Here is a 23,194-nt window from a genome sequence, read left to right as displayed (position 1 = left end):
ATCTTTCAAAAGATACATTATGATGCTGGACTAAAGCTAAAAGAGAAAAACGCAGAACTAAAGTCTATTGTTTCTAGTAAAGCAATGGCCCGTTTGGTTCCTATATAGAGATAAAGCTGTTTAAATGTGTCATGGAAGAATAGACCCACTCTCACAATGAAAGGCTTAGAGGGAGCCAAATTCCTTTCCAAAGCTGTTATTGAACAGAGCATCTTAAAGGACTATCTCTGTTTCCAGCAGACCTCCAAAAGAAGTTTAAAGGAATATGTAATGTTATAGTCAATTCTAAATTACTAAAAAGGCCAGAAGAGGCAGATTACTGCAAACAGCCTATCTGAGCACTGCAGTACACCGTTGTCAAAGATCAAAATCAGCTCAGAGGAATCACAAAACTCCAAGAAGCCTTCGAATCAAACATGAATTGTGACAGTGAAGAAGAAAAACAAATGTCATCGCATCAATAAACGTAGGCTAAGTGAGTAAAGGAAGAAACGTGTACATTTCATACAATGAGGTTGTCCCCCTCCCAATCTTGTTATTAAATCCATAGTGTGTCTTACAAACATGGACTCTAAGAATCATAGAAATACCACAGCTCTTTCTCCAGCCTGCTAAAGTGCTTGGAATTTCCACCGTTAAGCTCTAGGAAGTTCTGTAAGAACATTTTTTTCAAGAAATAAAACACAGCAACACATCGCAATCTGTTTGAAAAACGAGCATGATTTATCTTACCAGCCAGACCCAGAAAACAGGTCTCTGAAAGAATGGAAGCCTTTAAAATTTCTTTTTTTATGGAGATGGCTCACAGCCAAAGGAGCAGGATTATAGAGACCCCAAACTAGATTGAAGGGATTGAGGGACAAATGAAGAGAAAGGGGAATGTCAAGGCAAATTTTCACAATGGCTTGCACTATTCCAAGTAACAGGAACTAATTTATCTCAGAAACACATGGCTTATTGCTAAAACCAACACTGCATTATAGCTAGTTCCTAATAACACCCATTTCTGGGCTTTCTGTCATCCTATTTGGTCATTAATAGCAGCCTTCGCAGAAACAGAAATGAAACTAAGAATTGAATATTTATATTTATGATGTAAAATAAAAATTACTTTGCCAAGTGTTTCAGCCAAGTGTTGACAGGAAATAAAACAGAATTCACAGGGACAGTGGATTTTCTGACAAGTTTGAGATGTCAGCATCCCATGCTTTCAGGCAAAGTGGAACAGAAGGAACTGTACTTGTCATTACACCAACTGCCTCCCTCCCAGTGGAGGGTCTTTGTTCCTGGTACTATGACTCATCGGGGTCACTAAGGACATCAGTTGTCCCTCCGCCATGGTGGGTCATGGGTTTCTCCATTCGGTCCAGATAACACCTGTAAAGGATCTGAGGTCTCTTGATAAGAAGCAACATTCAGTAGAATTTGGCATTCGTAAGATGATGAAATCTGACATCATTATCCCAGTTCTCACGCTTATAATCCACAGAGAGCTTCTCTTTATTCTCAGAACTAGCCTTTGTAGTGATCTTGAATGTGCAAACATCACTCTTCAGTAATGTTTGAAGCAGAATTTGAAAATCTGAACCACGATTCAAAGCTATTCTGTAATAACTAAGCTGCCATAGTTACCTAAGGGTGCTTCCCAATATGTTTTCTATGAATCTGCCTTTCCAATAGAGCACAGTGCAGGGAAAAGGGGAGGGGGCAATTGTATAAAAGACACAAAAGGTCCAATTTTAGTTTGGCCCATGACTACCATGCCTTGGAATTCTGTACACTCTCAGAAAGAGAGTGTCACTGATTATTAAAAATATATAATTTCTTCTTCTTTTTTTAATTTTTAGAGACATGGGTCTTACTGTGTTGCCCAGGATAGACTCAAACTCCTAGACTCAAAGGACCCTTTCCTCTCAGCCTCCCGAGTAGCTGGGACTGCAGGTGCATGCTAATTAAGAATCAACAACCAGGGGCTCACGTCTGTAATCCCAGCACTTTGGGAGGCTGAGGCGGGCAGATCACGAGGTCAGGAGATCAAGACCATCCTGGCTAACACGGTGAAACTCCGTCTCTACTAAAATACAAAAAATTAGCCAGGCGTGGTGGTGGACACCTGTAGTCCCAGCTATGAGGGAGACTGAGGCAGGAGAATGGCGTGAACCCGGGAGGCGGAGCTTGCAGTGAGCCAAGATCGTGCCACTGCACTCCAGCCTGGGCGACAGAGCAAGACTCCATCTCAAAAAAAAAAAAAAAAAAATCAACAACCAATAAACTGTTGCTGATTCTTGATTAAGAAAGGCTCATGAACTATGTTTGAGCTCAGCAGGGTCGCCTCTCACTTGTCACAGGTGGTGCTCTCTTTCATCAGGTTCTTCCTGCTCCCCCCATCTTGGCAAGCACATCTTTTTTACTGCATGGTACAGGGATACAGGCTGCAAGCACAGTCTCACAGAAACCGTTTAATTCCAAGAGGTCATGTGTACTCATTTTACACAGTTCATGACCCTTAAACCCCGCATTGGTGTCAAAATGGCACGTAACTTAGGAACGCTCCAAAAATATTTCACATAATCAGAATTCATTTTTCATCTAATAAGGATACATATTTTTTCTCCTAAGTGTCTACTAGATTTTAATAATTATTCTCTTCTTTAAAGAGTTCTGTCCATCTTGACAAGGCCTATAGCTCAAATTAAAGTCTCCTTCAAGGCTTTTTGGCATTCTGTATCTCTTTGGTTTCAACTTATTCAACAAATCTCCCCAAATTGTATTTCCCCTTTTTTCCATAAGAAGTCATTCCATCAAACCCGGGAGGCGGAGCTTGCAGTGAGCTGAGATCTGGCCACTGCACTCCAGTCCGGGCGACAGAGCGAGACTCCGCCTCAAAAAAAAAAAAAAAAAAAAAAAAAAGAAGTCATTCCATCTACACTCTCTCCTTCTCTCTATTCTTTCCTTCTGTTTCGCCAAGAAAATTGTCATTGGTCTTGTCAATGCATTACGTAATAGAAGGGGAAAAGCCAAGGGTACAGCCCAACACAGCGCTGATTTAGAAGGTGGAAAGGACAGTAAAGACTGCCGGGTGGTGGGAGTGACAATTCACAAGCCCAGTAGTAGAATCATGGAAAGTGGAGTTTGAACAAAATCGAGGGCTACAGACCACTCCTGCATCTGACTGCTATTACCTTGTCACAAATCCTGGCAGGCAAGATGACAAAGCATTTACATCAGGACAGTTGGCAGTGGCAGATATGAACATGGCCCCTCGGGCTTGCCACTCCTCCTTACTGCACTCCCAGCTCATCACACCAGAGAGCAAGACATGAGCCAGACAGGGGCAGTGGAAGCTGCAGGAGGAATTGAAGCCATGGAGCCAGACAGAGATGAGAGGGAGCAGGCCAATTCTGTTTACAAAGGAGCACCAGCGGGACAGTGGTGTGAGGACTAACATTCCAGGCAGGGTCTTTCAGATACACGATCTTCTTCTGTCAGCTCAACTGAAGCCCAGGAGGTTTCCTGAAGGTGGAACCAAGACCCTTCTACCTCTGAAGCTGCATTCTGTTTTGAGAGGCTGGGAGACAGGGCACCAAAAGAGTTCCTGTCTCACAGGATCTTTCCTGAGAGGAATGGTCTAATAAGACTGGTCATTAGGGGCTTTGGAGTAACACAGGCTTAATGCCACAGGTGACTCTGCCCCTTCTGGTTGTGGAAACTGCACAAATGTCTCAAGCTTCTTAAGCTTCATATAAAAAGCATATATAAGCATATAGCAAGTACTTGATAAATGTCATTTTAGACCCTGTCATTTCTGCTAGCCCTGAATTCCAGCAAGGTCCATTTACAATGGATAGCTGACTATCCATTGTTTGAATGTTGATAGCACATTTGTGAACAAGATGAGAGGACAAATAACAAGAGGTTTGGAACTGGAAGAAATTCCAGCCATCGGTTTTAAAAGACCAGGACCAGTCTTCGGAGAGGCCACTAGTGACACCCTGCTCTAAACTTCTATTTTTTTTTTTTTTTAGACGGATTCTCACTGGGTCGCCCAGGCTGGAGTGCAGTGGCACGATCTTGGCTCACTGCAAGCTCCGCCTCCCGGGTTCTCGCCATTCTCCTGCCTCAGGCTCCCGAGTAGTTGGGACTACAGGCGCCTGCCAACACGCCTGGCTATTTTTTTTCTATTTTTTAGTAGAGACGTGGTTTCACCGTGTTAGCCAGGATGGTCTCGATCTCCCGACTTCGTGATCTGCTCGCCTCGGCCTCCCAAAGTGTTGGGTTACAGGCGTGAGCCACCGCGCCCGGCCTGCTCTAAACTTCTTCTTGCCAAAACAGTGCCATCCTCCACCCAGCTCGCACCCCCATCTCTGCAGGTACTTACGGGCGAGAAGAGGATACTTTTCTAATGAAAAACCTGTGATATATGGCCTGAGGAGTATTCTTAAATGTAATTAAGGGGACCACAGTACAGAATATTTCCATCTGGTTCTAGTTTAGCCAGTCTAGTAAATGATCCAAAGGGTCCCGTGCTTACAGGGCAGTAAGACAGTAAAAGCACCCTAAGCCTCCTCCCTGCACAGGACCTGCACCCCCACTGCCCAGGGGACTGCACCCATCTCCACATGACTCACTCTCCCTATGCAACGCATGGGGGTGGGGAGGGGAGCGCCAGTATTATCAGCCATCAGCACCCTGGGGTGAACTGATTATCAGGACAACTAAAAACACACCTAATAAAGCCTTGGAGACACATGGCAAGCACAGCGATGGACTAGAAGCGATTTCTAAGCTGAAATGCTGCTTGAATGCAATGTCAGCTGGATGCTTGGTGAGCAGAAATAGAGAAGGGGAAATGGAGCAACGGTGGCATAGGGGTGAATGTTGTTCTGATTCCTAAGTTTACCTAAGACTGGGGCCACGGGGTCGGGTGTTCCCTGGGACCTACATCTCATGCAGCCTGGGATCCAGAGCTGGCAGGAACAATAGAGATGGGGACCAAAAGCTGTCACTGTTGCTTTTTCTCGAAATCCTCCCCCGGGTCCTGTCTGGGGCTCCCGCCTACGCGCTCATCACGTGCACAGCCCAAACTTTTCAGAGCCAGCCCGAGGCCTGCGGGCCCGGGCGCCAGGGTGGTTTTTAGGGTTTTCTTTTTTTCTTATTTCCCTTCTTCTTCTCCACAGTTGATGATTTTCTGCAGAAAAACAACTGCGAAAAAGAACCTATTTCATTTCCAGTTCCCATCACCGCGATTTCCACATGGATGTGACGTGACCCCAGCTTCCGAAATGCCCAGGTGACTCACGCGGGGACACCCCGGGGCGGGGCGAGGGAGTTTCTCCCGGGACGGGGCGGGACGGGGCAGCGGGGCGGGGCCGGGAAAGGGGGCGGGGCGGGGCCCAGAGGCCCGGGCGGGCGGAGAACGCGAGCGCCCCTCGCCCCCTGCGCCCTCTGGCGGCCGGCGGGACGCAATTCGCAGCCCTACCCAGAGAGTCACGTGACTTTGGAAAGTACCGTGGAAATCCCCGGGCCTACAACCCGCATACAACTGAAACGGGGAAACGCAGACTGCGCAGTCTGCAGTCTTCGTGGCGGGCCAAGCGAGCTTGGAGCCCGCGGGGGCGGAGCGGCGATAGCAGCCGCCAAAAGAGATCACACCCCCGGCCGACCCTGCCAGCGAGCGAGCCCGACCCCGGGCGTCCATGGAGCGTCGCCTCCGCCCGGTCCCGGCCCGGACCTCCGCCTGCTGGGCGCTGCTGCCTTGACCCGTACTTGGGACTTTGCGAAAGGATCGCGGGGCCCGGAGAGGTAACCACTGCGCCTCCCAGTGCCGTCTGCCTCGGGATCACCGCAGCCGAGGGCTGCGGGTGCATGTTGGGCAGCGACCCCCGGGCTGGCACCGTCTACCTGGCGTTGGTTTTGCAGCGCTCCTGGAGTGGGAGTTTGTTGGATGTTTGTTTCTGTCTGGGTTTTGAAGTGCTGGGAGTTGAGGTCATCGCTCCAGAGGTTGGAGTGACAGCCCTGGATACCTCCAGCCAGCTGTTCCTTTCGGATAATGCACGGAACTTAAGCAGCAGCTGACTGGTGAAGAGGCGCCCTTCGGGCCCTCTGATCGGGTGGCCGTTGATGCTTTGCTCCTTTCGTATCTTTTTGAGAGCCAAGCGTTGCATGCTCATGGCCACGTAGACCTTGCACAAGCGCTGCGGCTTTTTCCCAAATTGTGCGGGTCCAGCCCGACGGGGAGTAGGGTACTGCAGTGGCCGCCAGCCCGGCGGAGGTGAGGGGCTTCAGTTCCAGAGACAGCTTCCCAGACCCTGAGGGGTCCGTGCATGGGGCTGGGGTCCTGGCGCGGGGTCCAGCGTTTCCAGCTGCAGCGGTGAAAGAGAAGTATGCATGTAGACGTGGGTCGCTGGCGCCTGCTCCAGCCCCTACCCCAGGGTTAGACTGTCTTTGTCAGCCGGTGTCGTCCCACATCCTGCCACCTGGCCTCTCAGGAAAGCAGTGGCATTAAGTAAGGAAGGAGCTTAACTCTTTTTGAACCCGCTTTGTTTTCAGTTCTCCTCTTCTCAGATCTTCTTGCCTTGGAAAGCCAGTCTGGTCAAGTGTCTCAGGGCAGCATTTTGGCGGAACCATTGTTAATTAAAGGGACTTCTGGACCCGCAACCTTAATGTACTGGATTATTGAGCAGCCAATGAATGCCTCATTCTCATTGTTTAAGGTGCTGCTTTGATTTTTTGTTTTTTTTTTTTCAATTCTTAGTACTATTTTTGATTTTTTGGAGAGGCACATCCCCAAATTTGGATGAGGTATTTGTTGATAAATAATTCATCAATTTCCACAACGCAGACAAAAATATCTGCCCAGAGTGGAAAAATAAAACAAGGGGGAGAAGAGTTTGAGCAATGGAGAAGTTCTGTAGGATCCTAGTGACAAAAGTTGAGAAATTACCTTTAAATAAGACAGTGAGGTAACAAATGTTAAGAAAAAAAAAAATAGTTAAGGGTAATATTGCATTGTTTGCCACTTTATAATATATCTGAAACATTTATTCTTTAATCTTAAGTGTAGAGAGGTCCAAGAACTGGAAACTTGGACAGTGGGTTTTGATTTCTAAGGAGGCAATTTTACAGACTGTGCAAGGCTAAACCTACCAATGAGATCACACTGGGGTATCCAATATTGACATTTGCATGTCTTCCCTATGGTTTATAGCTCTCACTATTTTAGATCTTTGGCGAAAAATCTTTAGATTCAGAAGAGAAAAAAGGGTCAGACAAGCAAAAAGAGATAACACCTCATTTGTTTAAAATCTTCCTATTGCCCATCTCTTTCCATCTGATTGTGGCAGGCACTGTAGCCATAGGTTTGGTATTGTGGGATTGCAAGGGGCAGGTATTGAAAGACCTGGCTCCTAGGCAAAACTTTGCCCCTGAATGGCTGTGGGATCTGAGCAGTACCTGTAACTCCATTGCCTTAGCTGCAGACTAAGTTGGTAGTGTGATTTCAAGGAAGGGAATAAGGTCATCTTTGACTTTTAGTCCTATCATCAAGCATGGTGATTGGCCTTCAGTAGTGGTCAGGTAGTGCTTGTTGGGTGGATGGGTGGGTGGATGGATGGATGGATGAATGGATGATATCGTGAGAGAGACTTTTGCTGTGCCACAAAGGAAAGGTGTATGCGTTATTTTTGTCCTGCTATAGTTTTGCCCAATTCCACCTGTAGAGGACGTCTGACATCAAAAGAGAGCACCATCTGATCCAGAGAATGACTCCCACTATGCCTTTCCCAGCAATCAGATTAAGAATCCCAATCTAAAACTATCACCAGAAAACTCCTCAGGAGAAAGCATGGGTCATCTAGTCCAACCTCTCCCCTTGGAGTGGGCCACAAGAATTTAGACCACCTTATCAATGGTGTTAAGAGAGTCTAGACCCACGCAGGAGTAACTACCCTAAAATCTAGATTTCTTCTCCTCCCTCTTCCATAGGTTTAACATTTTTATTAACTGGAGAGTTGCCCTGGCAAATAGGATGCTGCAGGAATGGAATTAACAATCACTGCGAAATTTCCTAGGGAATGTCTTTGTGCTCTGAAAACTTCTTCATCTTCTTGGAAATTAGGAAGTGTGGCCAGACACCCTACTAAGGGCTAGTGAATCAGAGCTGGCTTTTTACACTGTTCCATACTGGAGAGATCCCACATCATGTTAATTTGCATCATTCTGCACTGTTGGCATGGGTTGTAGATGCTGGTCTTTGCCGCCTTTCCTCCTTCATTTGCCAGAGTGGCCTCCTGGTGGAAACTTCTTTCCTTGTCTCCTTCTAGACTTTCATTCCTTCTACTAGTTGATTATGCTTAAAGATTTCAGGGTGAAAAGCCAGGCAGACATGCCCCAGTGTTGGTACCTGGAGGGTGATGATAACATTTCATTGGCAGTTGAGTTAAAATGATTGAGCTCCAATATCTGTTCTTAGAAGTATAGAATTTATTGTTCTATTATTATTTTGTGGTTTTTCATTTTTTGTTTTCGTAGAGAGCTAGGTCTCACTATGTTGCCCAGCCTAATCTCAAACTCGTGAGCTCAAGTGATCCTCCCACCTCGACCTCCCAAAGTGCCAGGATTAAAGGCGTGAGCCACCATGCCTAGCCTATTGTTAGTCTGTTTCTTATTCTGATATGAAGTCCGATTGGAAGGTTCTGAAGGAATGCTGACTGCTCTTAAAATTGCGAAGTATCTTGGTGGAAATGGGCTTTTTTATTGATTAGAAAACATTTGGTTTTAACTCTTTATAAACATTAAAATAAACTTTATGAATAAACACTTTATAAATACTTTTCTTTGGGGATAAAGAGGAAACACCAGCCAGCAGCCTAAGTGACAGCATAAAATTGCAAGATTTTTCATAAAGTATTTTACTGTCCTTCCAGCATAGGGAGGGAGTGACAACTCAAGATTTGGCCCAAGAGTAGGATTGCCTGGTGGTGGTCTGAGGGGAGGATCTACAGACTTGTCAGGGCTACGTTGAGCCTTTAACTGGCATCCGGTACTCCCCAAATCCAGCACTGTTCAGCGTGGCCTCAGAATGAAATGGGAGCTTAAGTTGGTTTTGAGGAGCAGTACCTGTTGCTGACAGACAGGGTTGGCTCCCTGACAAAAGTTACTGAAAACACGGGTTATTCCCCTCCTCCTCAGTACCCACTCTCTGCCTTCCTTCTCCTGTTTAGGCTAATCTTTTAAAGTGATGTAACTTAAAACAGTCCAGTGTGAGTTAATCTCTGGGGCCAGCTAGTATCCCAGGAGTAGAGGTGCTAAGATCTTTTGCCTACAGATCAGGGTAATGACAAGATCAAACACCGGGGTTTCCTGCAGGCAGCTATATAGGAGTCGTATTAAAGTTAGGCTAATGGAATGGCTTTTTTTCCTTTCCTTTTCAGGTGTTGGAGAGCACAATGGCTGAACAAGTCCTTCCTCAGGCTTTGTATTTGAGCAATATGCGGAAAGCTGTGAAGATACGGGAGAGAACTCCAGAAGATGTTTTTAAACCTACTAATGGGATCATTCATCATTTTAAAACCATGCACCGATACACACTGGAAATGTTCAGAACTTGCCAGTTTTGTCCTCAGTTTCGGGAGATCATCCACAAAGCCCTCATCGACAAAAATATCCAGGCTTCCCTGGAAAGCCAGAAGAAACTCAACTGGTGTCGAGAAGTCAGGAAGCTTGTGGCGCTGAAAACGAACGGTAAGACTTGATCTGTTGTGCTTCTTTTGCCTGGGTGATAGCTCCCGCCTGCTGGGTCCCCATTCAAGCTTTAATAGCACAAGCCCGAGCTCAAATCAGTCTTGAGATTTAGTATTGAGACCTTAGTATAGAATCTCTATTCGGGGCATGTGATAATAGCAGACTTGTTTTGTGAATCTATTTATTAAGGATATGTTCTGATTGCGTATATTGCAGAGCACATTGAGGCTTGGAGAATGCATTTGTAAACACCATACCCCAATTAGGCGATTTGTTTCTCATTCTTGCAAATGTTTAATCATCTGTAAAACACCCTTCACTGGCCCGTAATGGAAATGTTAAAAGCCTTTAAGTTCAAAAGGAAAGCATGGTGTGAAAACTGGTAGTACATTTGTTTCCCATTGTCATTAGAAAATGCTTGTGATGTTCTTACACTTCTTGAATTGGTAGCATTTTATGGGTTAACCAGTGAATGGCTGTTGGAGACATGAAGAACTTCTTTTGTCTCTTCCTCCTCTCTGACCTAGGTTCTATTGCCCATGCCCTGCAAGGTGAAATAGACAGCTGAAATTTTTAGCATGAATTTTAGACTTCACCTTCATTATTTTTAGGGGCTCTTAGTCACTGAATTCCTTCCTGTCTGTGCTGTTCTGCCAATGGCCTTTACCACTAGTAGCTATTTCCTATTCCAAGCTTTACTGTTTTGTTTTTTAATCATTTCCCTTGGGTAAGAATATGTGCATCAACAGGAATGTCAGAGCATACTGTTCCATGCAGGCACAAAATTCTACTCTATGGGTGTGGATAATTATGACAATAAGCAAGTAGACTGTACAAGATCAATTAAATGCTCATAGTCTACATAAGAGCAGGAATCTCAGGTCCTTATATCTGTGACAGTCCCAAACCATCCTAATAGAAATAATATGTCCAAGGGAAGAAAATCCTTGTTGACAATGATTACGATAAGAACACTAACTTAATTAACTTCATTGGTACATTAACTTTGGCTTTTTTTGACTTGGGTAACTTAGAGTGATTGGTGGACATGGGATTTTAAATTCTGATCCTGGGGGCTCTTGTACATTACCCCAACATCTTGCCTAGATTTATGAAACACTGATTCTTAGAAACATACATAGAAAGAAAACTGGGGATAGCTACTGTTTGCATTGTTCTTGGCATTAAATTAAGTGATACATAGAAGTAGGTAATTATGTGAAGTCATCATCACAGGGTTTATGTGCCTGACAATTTGTGGTTTTAATCCTCTCGCATTTGTTACCAAAAAGAGATGGAGTCAACTCTGGGGGAGTTAGAAACAAAGATTCTGCTGAATTAAAAATGTGGTAGAAAGGGGAAAACCTTATTAAGAGAATTAACTGATTTTTTGCTTTATTTCCTTAAGAAAGGAAATGCTCTATTTCCACTAGGGAAAAAAAAGGAATATAAATAGGAAACACTTACTTTGCAAACATGTCATTTAAATCAACAAGGAGCCACACTAGAAATAAAACTACAAAAGCAGGTGTATTTGCGTAACATTTTCTGGGAAATCATTTTTAGACTCAGAATCCTTTTGTTTCTTCACTTTCAAGAAAACTCCTTAAGATTCTAAAAAAGGAAGAAAAGATATTTAGGGAGGGAAGAAAACAAATGACTTTTTAAATTTGATTTTGATTAGCACCTTTTAAAAAAAATTAATCCTTCCCTTGATAGGAGGGTTCTTCAAAGGCAATATCTGTTTGGGGAGGGGGTGATTCACAAGTTTGCATTTGAGGATATGAGACTGTGGTGAATGAGGAAGGGAGTAGGTGGCATAAAATTGAAACTTCATGTGAAAAATTCCAGCGTCTATTGGCTGCAGCGATTTCACTTGTATAATGAGTAGCCCTATTCCAGCTCACCCTGACCACACCCACTTGGAAAGTCCAGGGTGCACTTCGCAGTTTAAATGTCTACACACCAGAACAAAAAGTACAATAGCTGTTGCTCAATTGCTAGTCAAATAACTTAGCACTGGGGAATTCCAGATGTTACTTAGGGAATTTTATACTGGTGCATCTCAATAAAGAACTGAAAGTAAGCACAAGAAGAAAAAAAGCCTTATCTTTGCTCTAGATTTTGCAAAGGGGAAATTTCAACAGAATGCAATCATTGCTACACGTCTGCCAAGACACAAGCCTTGGGTGATCTTTTTTGTTCATTTGTTTGAATACTTAGCTAGTTTTTCTAAATGTATAAATTGAAGGAATACTGGCTGTGGATATATATTTGAGGGTTTTTTGGTTTCTTTACAGTTTGACTATCATTACAATTTGATAAAATTTCAAATAACTTTATTACCCTACTTATAGAGTAATATAAGAAACAGTTTAACTTTTCTTTATAAAAATTATTTTGCACGTGCCAAAGGAGATTAAGGAGTTAACGTTTTTTGTTTTAAACATTCCCCCAAAATATTTATTGTTTGGGGGCTGAAAAAAAATGCAGCCCATTGAATTGTGAGTTTTAAACTGGAAATGTCACAAATTAATGGCATACAATTAAACTTGTTTTTTTGTTTTTTGTTTTTTTCTCAAAATGTCAGCCCTAAACACTGAATTATTTTCAAATTTAGACACCCAGGTGCTTTTTAACTTTTGTACTTTACAGTTACTAACAAGCAGGTTTGCATAAGGCATTTTTGAGAGCCGGATTAACAGGCCATAGGTAATTCAGTGTTGTCAACACCACTTTACACACCAGGAGAGGAAACTCCCAGGGCCCAAAGGCTAACGTGGAATGGTCAAGTCATTTGCCATTGAGTCACAGCCAGACTATCCCTGTCTAGCAAGCCATGCCTGCTTCCTGGTTTGTGCATGTTGCCTTGTGTGCGCTTCCTTAGAATTAGAGAGCAGCAACGCCAGTGCCTTCCCCGGCAGATCAGGGGTGGTAGGAAGGAATGGGGCTTTAGAGACCGTCACTCAACTGCCCTCATTTCACAAAGAGGAAAAATGCCCAGAGAGCTCGAGGAATTTCCCCCAGGTCACCCGAACTAGGTAGGAGCAGAGGTAAGCTAGAACCAAGGTCCCCTGGCTCCTTTGCAGTTGGTGTCATTCATTAAAAAGAAGAATAAAAAGAACTGTTTTTTCCTTAAAGCTGTCATCATCTTATGAAATATCAGTTTGCCCTTGACTAGGAAATTAAACCAAATTAAACCATTCAGTCCACTAGAATAGCAGTAGGGCTGGTTTATTCTGAAAACCTTTGCTGGGCCTTCCATGCAGATAACTTGACTCCTTCTCTTTTCCTTTCTGTCCTCAGGTGATGGCAATTGCCTCATGCATGCCACTTCTCAGTACATGTGGGGCGTTCAGGACACAGACCTGGTACTGAGGAAGGCGCTGTTCAGCGCGCTCAAGGAAACAGACACACGCAACTTTAAATTCCGCTGGCAACTGGAGTCTCTCAAATCTCAGGAATTTGTTGAAACGGGGCTTTGCTATGATACTCGGGTATGTTTTTCCCCCTAATTATCTACTGACAGAGCTCCATGGTGGGCATAGGGTACCCCTGGACGAGTCCCTGCCCTCTGGTAGCATCTGATGGACTAGGTCACATGAATTTGTCTAAGCGAAGCATACTCAATGGAAAACACCAGAAACCTCCAGTGGGACTCACCCAAGGCTTTTGCCCTGTTTTTGGTTAGCAGATTCCCAGCTGTGAATCTGTTCCCTGTAGCAGCAAGTCTTTTGATCATGGCCTTTTCCACTGGTGTTTTGTTGTTTTTCAGTTTGATTGCCCTTAGCTTTGTTGAGCCAGCCAATAAGATTAAGACACGTGCCTCACCATCCTCAGTCAAAAGTTTGGAATTTTTGTGAACATTTGGATAACGGGCTGCAACGTGATACCTCATCAGGGATTTTTTTTTAAAGCAGGTGCTGTCCCCGTCCTCCCCAACTTTTGAGTTTGCCTTGTAGTGGAAAAAAGTAAAGGAAGAAAACGGAAATGGGGAGAAAAGGGTGATCATTTGAATGATGGTTTCATGAAAGGAGAAAAATAAGCTGAGTTATATAAATGAATAATTGTAGAGTGATGTCAGAATGACTTTTTAGTACAGGGTACATTCAAGCTTTTTTTTTTTTTTCTTTCACCCCCTCCCCTTAGAACTGGAATGATGAATGGGACAACCTTATCAAAATGGCTTCCACAGACACACCCATGGCCCGAAGTGGACTTCAGTACAACTCACTGGAAGAAATACACATATTTGTCCTTTGCAACATCCTCAGAAGGCCAATCATTGTCATTTCAGGTGAGATGCCTATAGATCACATATCTGTACTTAAATGCTTTCAGCTTTATGGCTTGGCTCGTCGAGAAAACCACACTGCCAAAGTTCAGGTAACAGAGTGAAATGGAATTTGATGAAAGTCACCTAAGGGCCTCATTTTTCTTTCTCTTTCTTTGAACAGACAAAATGCTAAGAAGTTTGGAATCAGGTTCCAATTTCGCCCCTTTGAAAGTGGGTGGAATTTACTTGCCTCTCCACTGGCCTGCCCAGGAATGCTACAGATACCCCATTGTTCTCGGCTATGACAGCCATCATTTTGTACCCTTGGTGACCCTGAAGGACAGTGGGCCTGGTGAGAAAACTGCATTAATTCAGATTTGTAACTAGACACTGAAACATCAGGGGTTTTTTTGCTTCTTATTGAAACAATCTTATTTAAGTATATTATTTTTATTTAAATATATTGTTCTGTGACTTGCTTGGTTAGTAAGAGTAATGCAATAGCAGTAACTCATAATACCCTCATATCTTTTTGAATATGACTTGGAAAGCACTTTTATACATGATAAATTAAGGCACACAGTGCCTGTTATGGAGCAAGTAAATGCCTGTCAGGTTAGCTTTTTTATTTCTTTTTGAAACAGGGTTTCCCTCCGTTGTCCAGGCTGGAGTGCAGTGGCACAATTATGGCTCATTGCAGCCTCAACCCCTTGGGGTCAAGCAGTCTACCGCTTTGGCCTCTCAAAGTTATAGGCATGAGCCACTGTGCCTGGCCTGTTAGCTGTTATTTTAATAGCTTCATGTAGAATAAGCACTGTGCTTTGGATATATTATTTTATTGCATTTTTATCCTCTTAGCATTCTTGTGACATGTAGGCCTTGGTAGCCTTATTTTACAGATTAGACAGTTAAAGCTTAGAGAGGTCAACTAACCTGCCTAATGCCACACAACTTGACAAAAGCCAGGATTCAAACTCAGGTGAGTTTGATTCTAAAGCCTGGGACTTCAACCAATAAGATCCACCCCCTCCAGGCTGGTTAATATTCTGTGAGTTTCCTGGAAACAGTGCATTTTTATATTAGATTGTAGCACATTTTGTTTTCCCTTTTGGGTTTAACTGTGGCTGAGAATAGTTTTCTATTCTGTAAATTATATATTTTACACACTTTCAAAATGAGATCTACTTACCTATGGCCTTGTTTAGTAGAATACGATTTTACTTATGTGTTATTTTTTTTCCCTCAGAAATCCGAGCTGTTCCACTTGTTAACAGAGACCGAGGAAGATTTGAAGACTTAAAAGTTCACTTTTTGACAGATCCTGAAAATGAGATGAAGGAGAAGCTCTTAAAAGAGTACTTAATGGTGATAGAAATCCCTGTCCAAGGCTGGGACCATGGCACAACTCATCTCATCAATGCGGCAAAGTAAGCAGTTTATGTTCAGCTCTCTCCTGTGTCATCTGTAACCGTCTTTAACCTCGGCCACCTGAGTTGCTGCCACCCTGAAGCTCAACAGTAGAGCGATTTGTGGCCAGTTTCTGCCAGTGGGAAACAAATTCAGAGCCTTGTGCATGGTTAGAGAGGATTCTGTAAGGCCGCACTAACTTGGGTTTCAAATCGAAATAAGTCATTTATCCATAATGAGTTTCCTAGATATCTGGATCCCAAAAGTCAGAATTGCAGAATTATGGGTTTTCAAAGTGCATTTACATCGAGGATAGTTGTTGTTTTTTGTTTTTGTATTTTAATTACTCTGGTATGTATTAAAAAGACTAGCAAGTGAAAACACTTGGAACCAAAAACCTTTCTCTCTTGGCTTCTTGGTAAGAACAGGCACATCAGACATAGCTGGGGCTGTAGAATTGTTCATGTTGCAGCTCATGATTCTGCCACATGGAATGGGAGGAAAGCCCCGGAATGCCCATTGTGCAGGTATCCAGTCTTTAAACTTTGGCTTTATGTTAAAGAGATGCCTGTTTCTGAGCACTTGAGATGCACAAGAGATGACAAGGAGGCCATAAGAGAATCTGTCTCTCAACATGGAGATTAGCAAATTACAGAGTCAACAGTAAATAGACAAGTGCCTTTGAGTGTGTCTGCATCTTAGTTACTCATGGCTGCTAATGCTGGTGGAGACCAGACACAAGTTTAAAGTTAGTAATAGCAAAATACCCAACCTGAGGTTCCAAAGTAGTTTGTACTATAAAGTAGACTAGTCCCAAACGAATGGCCCGAGTGATGTTTTACTCAGAACTTGATCTCTGAGAAATTAAAGAGTCAGCTGATTTTTTTTTTAGCCCTTATTTTAAAACTATCTATAATTTTTGGATGGACCAAGATTGATTAAATGAAACTGTGATTTTAAAAATAAGGAAGTCTTAGCAAACTAACTGACATCATTCTTGACTCTAGAACATGTTGGGAAATGTGTCAGATCATGTTACGTGAAGTGTGAGCTCTTCATCACAGGCCTGCGTTTCAGTTAATGGTTCTGCAATTCTTGCCATAATCCACATTCTAAAACTTTGTTCTGTAGGCTAATGATGTAAAATCTTGTGTGTGATTTTGTGTAGTCTCATACATATTTTTTCCTTTTGGTCTTCAGGTTGGATGAAGCTAACTTACCAAAAGAAATCAATCTGGTAGATGATTACTTTGAGCTTGTTCAGCATGAGTACAAGAAATGGCAGGAAAACAGCGAGCAGGGGAGGAGAGAGATGCATGCCCAGAATCCCATGGAATCTTCCCTACCCCAGCTTTCTCTCATGGATGTAAAATGTGAAACGCCCAACTGCCCCTTCTTCATGTCTGTGAACACCCAGCCTTTATGCCATGAGTGCTCAGAGAGGCGGCAAAAGAATCAAAACAAACTCCCAAAGCTGAACTCCAAGCCGGGCCCCGAGGGGCTCCCTGGCATGGCGCTCGGGGCCTCTCGGGGAGAAGCCTATGAGCCCTTAGCGTGGAATCCCGAGGAGCCCGCTGGGGGGCCTCATTCTGCTCCACCGACAGCACCCAGCCCTTTTCTGTTCAGTGAGACCACTGCCATGAAGTGCAGGAGCCCCGGCTGCCCCTTCACACTGAATGTGCAGCACAACGGATTTTGTGAACGTTGCCACAACGCCCGGCAACTTCACGCCAGCCACACCGCAGACCACACAAGGCACTTGGATCCCGGGAAGTGCCAAGCCTGCCTCCAGGATGTCACCAGGACATTTAATGGGATCTGCAGTACTTGCTTCAAAAGGACTACAGCAGAGGCCTCCTCCAGCCTCAGCACCAGCCTCCCTCCCTCCTGTCACCAGCGTTCCAAGTCAGATCCCTCACAGCTCGTCCGGAGCCCCTCCCCACATTCTTGCCACAGAGCTGGAAACGATGCCCCCGCTGGCTGCCTGTCTCAAGCTTCACGGACTCCGGGAGACAGGACCGGGACCAGCAAGTGCAGAAAAGCTGGCTGCATGTATTTTGGGACTCCAGAAAACAAGGGCTTTTGCACACTGTGTTTCATCGAGTACAGAGAAAACAAACGTGAGTGAAATGGTTGACTTCCTAACATAGCAGCTACTGTCCAGAAGAGGTTTTGTTCCTGACCTTTAAGGAAAAAATCCCGTGTGGGCAGTCAGGCAGAGTGGTCAGGACCTACCGTGCTTTTCTACTGGCTTGTGCACGGGACAGCCACGGTGGCCCTGCCAGCTGCCCATGGAGGCAAAAGGCACTGCGTGATTATAGCAGCTCCTAATATCACATTCCAAAAACCAGAGTGCCCTGTAGACAGAGCTCATGGGATTTGCTTTTACTAGACCGTTCAGGTCTGGCATATCTAAGACAGTCTTAAGTTTAAACTAGATTTCTTTTGCAACTTAGATATACTAGAACAATCTTAAAATCTGAAGAGTAGTAACTGGAGAGAAGGAAGTCTCCATGGACACTGTAAGGAAACAGATGTGGTTTTGGAAATCTCTCATTTGAAAGAAGGGTGACCAGGTAATGCCTGCTCTTTGTCCTGTTCCTGTGACCAATCAGTGCTTCAAGTTCAAAATGAGAGATTGGTAAAGCCAAAGATGTTTCCATAATAGTGTTGTTATTATTTCTTTTGCTGAATTTATATACTTAAATATGTACATATATATATTTCTATATATTTAAGGCTGGCCTAATCTGTATTTGGAACCCATTTTTTTCTCTAATGTCAGCATCTCTGTATCTGTGGGGTGACCCCTATGTGGTACTAACTAGCATCCACTCTTGTGTAGATTTTGTCGCTGCCTCAGGGAAAGCCAGTCCCACAGCCTCCAGGTTCCAGAACACCATTCCGTGCCTGGGGAGGGAATGCGGCACCCTTGGAAGCACCATGTTTGAAGGATACTGCCAGAAGTGTTTCATTGAAGCTCAGAATCAGAGATTTCATGAGGCCAAAAGGACAGAAGAGCAACTGGTGAGACATTTTGAGGAGTTTTCCCTCCCTCCCGTGTGTCCGGTACTTTTTGCTGGAGCGTTGGCTTCCGACAGTGACGAGCAGGCTTTCGTCTCTGCCAGGTTCTGTTCCCTCATGATAAAGGACTAGTTCAGAACCTGAAGGGGAATGTCCATGTCACTGTGGCTCCCCAGGTCCGAAATGCTGTCACCGATTTTCATGCTCCAAGAATACTTTCGAATTTAAAAACAAAGAAACAGCCATTGCATAAAACTTCTTCAAGCCTCCAAAAGGCCAGATAGTGATCAGAGGCTTCTTTGATTTGTAAGAGAAGCACAGACATCTAAAAAGCAGCCCTTCTTAAATAATCGTTTATCACAAGGAGCGAACAGACAGAGCTTCCCAGGGGCCTCCGCTTAATGGTACATCAGAAAAGCCAGCTTTGACAGATACAGGTGTGTTGCCTGTTGTTCACATAATGGTAGAGAAGCTATCTAAGAACAGTGGTTATTGGTCCCAACAGAAGAGAGCCAGGGAAAGTTTGCAGGCCAACTTAGGCTTGACGGTTTTCCTCAGCCTCCCTGGGGGCCAAGTCAGCTATCCTTGAGACTGGAAGGAAACATCCTTCAAGAGCTCTGACTCATAGACTGCAGTGCTCTCCTGTTCCCTTGCTCAGGCAGGTAAAGCGCTTTGTAGACTCCACACTATCCAATGAGATTTCATTGTGCTCTCCCTAAGAAATGTGAGCAATAGTTTCCTGACTTTTTAATGATCTGTCTGTTCTTTCCACTCAGAGATCAAGCCAGCGCAGAGATGTGCCTCGAACCACACAGAGCACCTCAAGGCCCAAGTGCACCCAGGCCTCCTGCAAGAACATCCTGGCCTGCCGCAGCGAGGAGCTCTGCATGGAGTGCCAGCATCCCAAGCAGAGGATGGGCCCCGGGGCCCAGCGGGGTGAGCCTGCCCCCGAAGACCCCCCCAAGCAGCGCTGCCGGGCCCCGGCCTGTGATCACTTTGGCAATGCCAAGTGCAACGGCTACTGCAATGAGTGCTTTCAGTTCAAGCAGATGTATGGCTAACCGGAAACAGGCGGGTCACCTCCTGCAAGAAGTGGGGCCTCGAGCTGTCAGTCATCATGGTGCTATCCTCTGAACCCTCAGCTGCCACTGCAACAGTGGGCTCAAGGGTGTCTGAGCAGGAGAGGAAAGATAAGCTCTTTGTGGTGCCCACGATGCTCAGGTTTGGTAACCAGGGAGTGTGCCCAGGTGGCCTTAGAAAGCAAAGCTTGTAACTGGCAAGGGATGATATCAGATTCAGCCCAAGGTTCCTCCTCTCCTACCAAGCAAGAGGCCAGGAACTTCTTTGGACTTGGAAGGTGTGCGGGGACTGGCCAAGGCGCCTGCACCCTGCCCATCAGGACTGCTTCATCATCTTGGCTGAGAAGGGAAAAGACATGCAGTCGGGTGGGTTGGAGAAGCCAGAGCCATTCCACCTCCCCTCCCCTAGCATCTCTCAGAGATGTGAAGCCAGATCCTCATGGCAGCGAGGCCCTCTGCAAGAAGCTCAAGGAAGCTCAGGGAAAATGGACGTATTCAGAGAGTGTTTGTAGTTCATGGTTTTTCCCTACCTGCCCGGGTCCTTTCCTGAGGACTCGGCAGAAATGCAGAACCATCCATGGACTGTGATTCTGAGGCTGCTGAGACTGAACATGTTCACGTTGACAGAAAAACAAGCTGCTCTTTACAATATGCACCTTTTAAAAGACTATTTTAGTGGGAAGACGTGTAACTCTTTGGGTTATTACTGTCTTTACTTCTAAAGAAGTTAGCTTGAACTGAGGAGTAAAAGTGTGTACATGTATAGTATACCCTTACATTATGTATGAGGGATTTTTTTTAAATTATATTGAAATGCTGCCCTAAAAGTGTAATAGGAAGGCTAAATAATAATAACCTGTTTTCTGGTTGTTGTTGGGGCATGAGCTTGTATATACACTGCTTGCATAAACTCAACCAGCTGCCTTTTTAAAGGGAGCTCTAGTCCTGTTTGTGTAACTCACTTTATTTATTTTATTACAAACTTTGAGATTATTTAAGTGAAGATATTTCTTCAGCTCTGGGGAAAACGCTGCAGTGTCCTCTTGAGAGAACATAATTTGCTTTGAGTCAGGTTGTGGGCAAGTTCCTGACCACAGCGGGTAAATTGGCCTCTTTGGTACACTTTGCTTGCCTCCCCGGGAAAGAAGGAATTGCATCCAAGGTATATATATTCATCAAAGTTTCGTGCTTCTCCTTATGAAACTCCAGCTATGTAGTAAAAAACCATCCTCTGTGTTCTGTTAATGCCTCTGAGTGTCCTACCTCCTTGGAGATGAGATAGGGAAGGAGCAGGGATGAGATTGGGGATGGTCACAGGGAAAGATATGGCCTTTTGTGATGGTTTTATTTTCTGTGTTAACACTGTGTCCTGGGGGGCTGGGAAGTCCCTTGCATCCCATGGTACCCTGGTATTGGGACAGCAAAAGCCAGTAACCATGAGTATGAGGAAATCTCTTTCTGTTGCTAGCTTACAGTTTCTCTGTGTGCTTTGTGGTTACTGTCATATTTGCTCTAGAAAAAAAAAAAAAAAAAAAGGAGGGGAAATGCATTTTCCCCTGAGATAAAGGCTGTCATTTTGGGGGTCTGTGCTTATGACCTGAAAATATATGTGATCTATAACTCTACACAGCCTTTACTCATATTATTAGACACGCTTTCCCCTTAGAGCTCCCTAAGTTTTTTCCCAGACAAATCTTTATAATTTCTTTCCAAAGATATCAAATAAACTTCAGTGTTTTCAACTAATTCTCTTAAAGTTGATACCTTAATATTTTGTGTTGATCATTATCTCCATTCTTAATGTGAAAAAATGGAATTATTTATACTTATTATAAAAAGTATTTGAAATTTGCACATTTAATTGTCCCTAATAGAAAACCACCTATTCTTTGTTGGATTTCTTCAAGTATTTCTAAATAAATGTAAGTTTTCACAAGAGTCAACATTAAAAAATAAATTATTTAAGAACAGATTGTGATGTTTTCCATTGATGAATGCTGAAAGGAAAAGAAAGACTCGGATATTAAGACTATGCTTCCTAAGCAGCTTTATTTTGAGGCATACCTGAGCAATGCACACATATCTCATCCATGGTAGCAAGGCAGCTTTTCATAAATAATAACTGTATGAGGTCCAGGCCCAGTCCTCAAGCACAAGGCCCCGCTTGACAATGAGGACACTTTTCCTCTGATGGGAAGAGGAAAGGGATGCTAGGACCCTGTGGTCCTTCTAAGCTTCCTGCCCTAAACTTTCATAAAGTGAAGAAAGAGAAAACAACAGGGAGGAGGAGGGAAGACAAGAAAGAGAGAAGGTGGGGAGGAAGGAAGACTGATGTAAGATCTCCTGGATCAGACAAAGCAGAGGAGGCAGCATGCCTGTGCTGGCTGCCAGAAATAGGAAATTAAAAAAAACACATTCCTCCATGCGCAAGCCTTCATCCCCACCTCCCATCCAGTACAAATGGACTCACAGACAACTGATTCCGCTGGACTGTGCAGCTCCCAGAATCTATTTTTTTAAGCTCCTCAGATGATTCGGATGATCAGTCAGATTTTAGAATCACACTTTAAAAATATATTTATAATCATTTTTTTTAACTTTTTAACTTTTAAAGTAGAAAACTTTAATAAAAAAGTGACAAGTACTATAAAGAGCCACTCTATAGCCATCATCCAGTTTCAATAATTACCAACATTCTGCCTGATTTGTTTCATCTATCACATCCTCTTTTTTGTTTTTCCTGGACTCCTTGAAAGCAAATCACAGATATTGGGTCTTCATACCCATAAATATTTCAGTGTGCATCTCTAATTCATCAGAATATGTCCTTTTAACATAACTACCATTATCAGAGCCAGCTAAATTATTTTCTTCTTTAATATCCAAATTCCAAGTACGTATTCTAATTTCTCAGTTTATCCACCATACAAGACAAAGTCTTATTGCTTTCGTTTATTAAGGCTCTTTTTTTTTTCTTTTTTTAATGTTTGGCAATATTTATTAGGACATATACCTACCTCATGATCCAAAAATTCCAATCCTAGGTATACACTCAGTGGTATACACTCTACTCCTAGCTATACACCCATAAAACAGAAATGCATACATATGTTCACCAAAAAATGGTAGTAAAATGTTAATCTCAGCAATATTCATAACAGCTCCAAACTTCAAATGATCCAAATGTTCATTAACAGGAGAAAAGACAAATACATTGTGATGTATATCCATACAATGGATTATTAGATAGCAGTAAGAGTGAACAGGCATCTTAGTTCCAGTTACTCAGGAGGCTGAGGTGGGAGAACTGCTTAAGGCTGCAATGAGTTAAAATGGCTCTTCTATTTATTATTTATTTATTTATTTATTTATTTATTTTTGAGGCAGAGTCTTTTTTAAATTTTTTTTTTTATTATACTTTAAGTTCTGGGATACATGTGTAGAACGTGTAGGTTTGTTACATAAGTATACACGTGCCATGGTGGTTTGCTGCACCCATCAACTTGTCATCTACATTAGGTATTTCTCCTAATGCTATCCCTCTCCTACCTCCCAAGCCCCAATAGGCCCCAGTGTGTGATGTTCCCCTCCCTGTGTCCATGTATTCTCATTGTTCAACTCCCACTTACAAGTGAGAACATGCAGTGTTTGGTTTTCTGTTCCTGTG

The 23,194-nt window shown here is 43.7% G+C and overlaps 1 protein-coding gene across 6 annotated transcripts; it reads left to right on the top strand.

The window, feature by feature from the left end:
• Positions 1 to 5,154: 5,154 nt before the first annotated feature.
• On the top strand, positions 5,155 to 21,497 carry TNFAIP3 (TNF alpha induced protein 3). Of its 6 annotated transcripts, none has more exons than XM_033235329.1 (9): positions 5,155 to 5,290; positions 9,432 to 9,741; positions 13,048 to 13,238; positions 13,891 to 14,038; positions 14,199 to 14,369; positions 15,264 to 15,444; positions 16,625 to 17,544; positions 18,270 to 18,451; positions 19,225 to 21,495. In XM_033235329.1, the coding sequence occupies exons 2-9, from the start codon at positions 9,447 to 9,449 to the stop codon at positions 19,507 to 19,509; spliced, it is 2,373 nt and encodes a 790-aa protein (XP_033091220.1). In that variant the 5' UTR covers positions 5,155 to 5,290; positions 9,432 to 9,446; the 3' UTR covers positions 19,510 to 21,495. The 6 variants fall into 6 exon arrangements, with proteins under 6 accessions (XP_033091220.1, XP_033091218.1, XP_033091217.1 ...); XM_033235327.1 differs by lacking the exon at positions 5,155 to 5,290 and adding an exon at positions 5,550 to 5,802; XM_033235326.1 differs by lacking the exon at positions 5,155 to 5,290 and adding an exon at positions 6,609 to 6,713.
• Positions 21,498 to 23,194: the final 1,697 nt, after the last annotated feature.

Source organism: Trachypithecus francoisi, unplaced genomic scaffold, assembly GCF_009764315.1.
Source record: "Trachypithecus francoisi isolate TF-2019V2 unplaced genomic scaffold, Tfra_2.0 Lachesis_group15, whole genome shotgun sequence".
Taxonomy (NCBI): domain Eukaryota; kingdom Metazoa; phylum Chordata; class Mammalia; order Primates; family Cercopithecidae; genus Trachypithecus; species Trachypithecus francoisi.
Note: the sequence above shows the minus strand (reverse complement) of the source record. Positions and strands in the feature narration are given on the sequence as shown.

Bases quoted from the DNA above. Each gene is read 5' to 3' on its own strand.
- TNFAIP3 (XM_033235326.1), top strand. From the start codon at position 6,663: ATGTACTGGATTATTGAGCAGCCAATGAATGCCTCATTCTCATTGTTT. The intron at 14,370-15,263 runs GTGAGAAAACTG...TTTTTCCCTCAG, and splicing joins CCTGAAGGACAGTGGGCCTG to AAATCCGAGCTGTTCCACTT. The intron at 17,545-18,269 runs GTGAGTGAAATG...ACTCTTGTGTAG, and splicing joins CGAGTACAGAGAAAACAAAC to ATTTTGTCGCTGCCTCAGGG.